The sequence below is a fragment of the Mandrillus leucophaeus genome, unplaced genomic scaffold (genome assembly GCF_000951045.1).
Source record: "Mandrillus leucophaeus isolate KB7577 unplaced genomic scaffold, Mleu.le_1.0 Scaffold126, whole genome shotgun sequence".
Taxonomy (NCBI): Eukaryota; Metazoa; Chordata; class Mammalia; order Primates; family Cercopithecidae; genus Mandrillus; species Mandrillus leucophaeus.
The window spans coordinates 985,481-989,530 of record NW_012100987.1 but is presented as its reverse complement, the minus strand read 5'-3'; the positions used below and the strand labels follow the sequence as shown (position 1 = coordinate 989,530).

The 4,050-nt window shown below is 36.1% G+C and overlaps 1 protein-coding gene across 1 annotated transcript in view; it reads right to left on the bottom strand.

The window, feature by feature from the left end:
- The window catches only part of TBC1D4 (TBC1 domain family, member 4), a 90,488-nt gene that overhangs the window by 64,438 nt on the left and 22,000 nt on the right, over window positions 1-4,050 (bottom strand). The window contains exon 5 of the mRNA XM_011972012.1: window positions 1,766-1,898. Coding sequence (XP_011827402.1) covers window positions 1,766-1,898 — 133 coding nt within the window. The remainder of the gene's footprint in view (window positions 1-1,765; window positions 1,899-4,050) is intronic.

The following is a 4,050-nucleotide window of genomic DNA, read 5'->3' as shown; positions in this document are numbered from 1 at the left end:
CTTATAGGTTAAAATTCTTACAAATTCTGGATTCCAATCTGCTATCTCCTTGTTTGTTACTGGTCATATAACTCCCAAACCTTTACTGTTATGTAAACACTTTAAATTTTCATAAAGTCAAATATGTCAGTGTCTTCTTCTGATTGTTCTTGAATTTCTGTGTCTTAATAAATCTCCCTTCAAGAAATAAGAATAATCTTCTTGTTTTCTTTTAATAGTTTTAATATTTTGTTTGTTTACACTGAGGACTTTGATCTGTCTAGCATGTATTACTAAGCAGGATGAATATAAGCAATCTTTGCCCTTTTGGATGGCAAATTGATCCAACACCATCTCCTGAGTAACTGGTACCCCCCGACACACAGATTTACATGCTTCCTTTACCACACAGCTAAGAATGTTCCATTTTTGTAAATGCTTTATGTGTTTGAAAATAATGTACATTCTGCAAAATTATAATTCTAATTGTTTAAGCCTATTACATTGAAACAGTCTTTGGCTGGGCACAGTGGCTCATGCTTGTAATCCCAGCCCTTTGGGAGGCCAAGGCGGGAGGATTGCTTGAGACCAAGAATTTGATACCAGGCTGGGCAACATAGTGAGACCCTATCTCTACAAAAAAATTTTTTAAAAATTAGCCGGGTGTGGTGGCACACATCTGTAGTCCCAATTACTTGGAATGCTGAGGCAGGAGGATTGCTTGAAGCTGGTAGGTAGAGGCTGCAGTGAGTTGTAATCACATCACTGTACTCCAGCCTGGGCAAGAGAGCAAGGCTGTGCCTCAAAACAACCAACCAATCAACCAAAAAAAAAAAAAATCTGTGTTTGATCATACAGTTGTGTAGATATTCAATGAATACTGTTACTCATCATTCATTCTGCCCTGTGCCTATGATTCTGCCGCCTACTGAACAGAAATCATGATGTGCATTTACAGTGTCTAGACCAACCTCTGCTATGTTTATTAATAATTTGCACTCTTCCCATGTATTATAACACCTGTCATAATGAATTGCATTTATTTGCTAATATACCTGTCTCCCACTCTAGACTGTAAGCTTCTTGGGATTAGTCCATGTCTCAATCATTTCTGTATCTCCCAGTGCCTAGCACATTGCCTGGTCCAGAGTAGACATTTCACTAGTGTTTATTAAATTGTGTTTTTTGTCTTGTATAGTAGTTTTCAAGCTTTTTCATGTTGTTGTTAGTAAGAGATAATGAAATGCGGTTGAGTCATAGGATCATCTCTTTCTCATGCCCTTCACTCCTCCTCAGAACATATTTTTTTGAAAACTGCTTTATATTATCACCTCTGTTATCTCTGTCATTGACAAATGTCCTTCAAAAGCCAAGCAGGCTTCATTAAAGTTCTACATTTTTAGAACAGGAACTCATCATCAAATAAGGGAGAAAAAGGGAAATATTAAATAATCACTTGACAGTCTGTGATGGTTTTGTCTCTCTTCATTCATTCAACAAATATTTGGTCAGTTCCCACCATGTACTTAGCAGTCTTAAAAACTGTGGGAAATACAAATACCTTCTTGAGTTTGCCTTTAGAAATGAGAGAGAGAGACAGAGAGAGAGAGTGTGTGAAGCACCCAGCAGAGATTGACAGCACACTCATTTGAGTGAACATGAGAAATGATTCTTTGGGTCCTTGTTTCATATTGAAACAAAGAACTATTCAATGACAACAGGGACTTTCTCATTTCCCAAGTGCCAAAGCAAACTTCTCTTTTGCCAAGGCCACATAAAACTGTACCTTCAATCCTTTCACAGAGCTTATGCAAAGAGTGCATCGGGCAGGCCTCGCACAGTTTAATCTGCGTCTTGGCACTCTGCAGGGCAGCCGCCGTACTGAAGGCCTGTTTCAGAGTCAGCATTACCTCATCAACCTACAGGAAGAAACAAAACTCAGGTCTACAAAAGTTGGCTTGCATGGCAACATTCAAAATTCAACAGCAATGTGAGCCTGTGTTGATGCTGACGAAATAAAAAATAATAGAATTTTGATGACTAGTGAGCTAGCCGAGAGAAAATACTAAGTCTTGTAGTTAGACATTTCATACACAAAATTGAAAGCTGGATGAAATAAGATTATTTCAGTGTGTGTAATATAATTCTGCTCTGTTAATTTAAATTTAATGCTATTTTCAAATCTCATTGCGGGCTATGCCATCAGAGAGTTTAGTTGGCTAATCCTTCTGTTTAATTATACAGCTTATCAGATAAAGATCCTTTTGGAAGTTTTATCTGCCACTTATATGAAACAACAAAATAGGTCCAACACTCACTTTGTTAATAGGTATCCTATGCACTTTACTATTCTGGATTACTTTTAGTGTAAAAGCAAACAAAAAGTGTTAAGTACAGTTCTGGATAAAAATGAGTTCCATTTAAACAAGGGTGGGGAAAGTCTGTGAACAATGCTGGCTTATCCCTGTAACTTCTGATTTATTATCATTCCACTTCTGATTTGTGACACTAAGAAGGTCTTACATAGAGGCATCTAACAGCTGAGTCTCACCATTCGACTGGCAGCTTGCAAATTACCAGCTAACTTCTTTTTTGTTCATCCATGACCCAGTCAAAAAGCTTTAATCTAGCCTTTTTACTTCCTGGATGCTTCTTTGAAACCAATTACCAGCTCATCCCCATGCATTGCTAAACCAATTTTCAGTTGTATCTCCTTTTCTGTAAACAATCACAAATGTAAGGTGTCATTTTCCTACACTCTGTAGGTCTTAGATCAAATTATGAAACCTGCATGACAGAGCCATTGAGCACTAAGGGCCTCATCCGAACTAGCTTTGATATTCAAAACCATTTACCATGCTTGGTAAGCACATTTTTACATTCTCTTTCCCCTTCCCCATGGCCTGATTTAAGAATAAATTATTATTTAAAGAATGTAATCTATTTCTACATTTGAGTATATGAGGAAACTGAAACAAACAGAGACTATTCTTCTACTATTTCTGAAAGAAGAGATCAAACACTGAGCAGTCAGTCATTATTCAATTATGTTTTATTATATCACCAACCTTAAGGCTTATGACTTTCTTATCATTCCATTAATAAAAGTAATTTTTCATAAAATGTTATTTTATACTGTAAGCAAAAAGTAATTTCTAATTCTTCAAAATAAAAGGACTACATCTTTAATGACTTTGCATTTTTATTTCATTTGCCTTGTTATGCATTCAAAAGCTATTTGTGCAGATGTTCATTTATTTCTATTTTCTTGTTTCTCATTTATTTTAAACACTGAACGGGTTAGAAATCTACTAGTAATATAAATAGCTTCCATATAAATTATTTGTCATTTAATAATACCGCCTTGTAAAAGGTATCTAGTAGAAATATTGAACTTTTGATGTTTTCGCTATTTCTGGGTGAAACAAGAGGTCATGGTATCTGAAATGTGGCTACCAACTTCTCTTGTACACAAATATTACTAAAAACTTATCTGACTTCTAAAATTATAAATACTTTATTTTCTAAAATCTATCACTTTTCACAAATGACCTATAAGTTTTTTATTATTATTAATATACTTTAAGTTCTAGGGTACATGTGTACAATGTACAGGTTTGTTACATATGTATACATGTACTATGTTGGTGTGCTGCACCCATTAACTCGTCATTTACATTAGGTATATCTCCTAATGCTATCCCTCCCCCCTCCCCCTTCCTGGTGTCTGATGGTGTGTGATGTTTCCCTTCCTGTGTCCAAGGGTTCTCATTGTTCAATTCCCACCTATAAGTGAGAACAGGCAGTGTTTGGTTTTTTTGTCCTTCCAATAGTTTGCTGAGAATGATGGTTTCCAGCTGCATCCATGTTCCTAACAAAGGACATGAACTCGTCCTTTTTCATGGCTGCATAGTATTCCATGGTGTATATGTGCCACATTTTCTTAATCCAGTCTATCATTGATGGACATCTGGGATGGTTCCAAGTCTTTGCTATTGTGAATAGTGCCGCAATAAACATACGTGTGCATGTGTCTTTATAGCAGCATGATTTATAATCCTTTGGGTATAT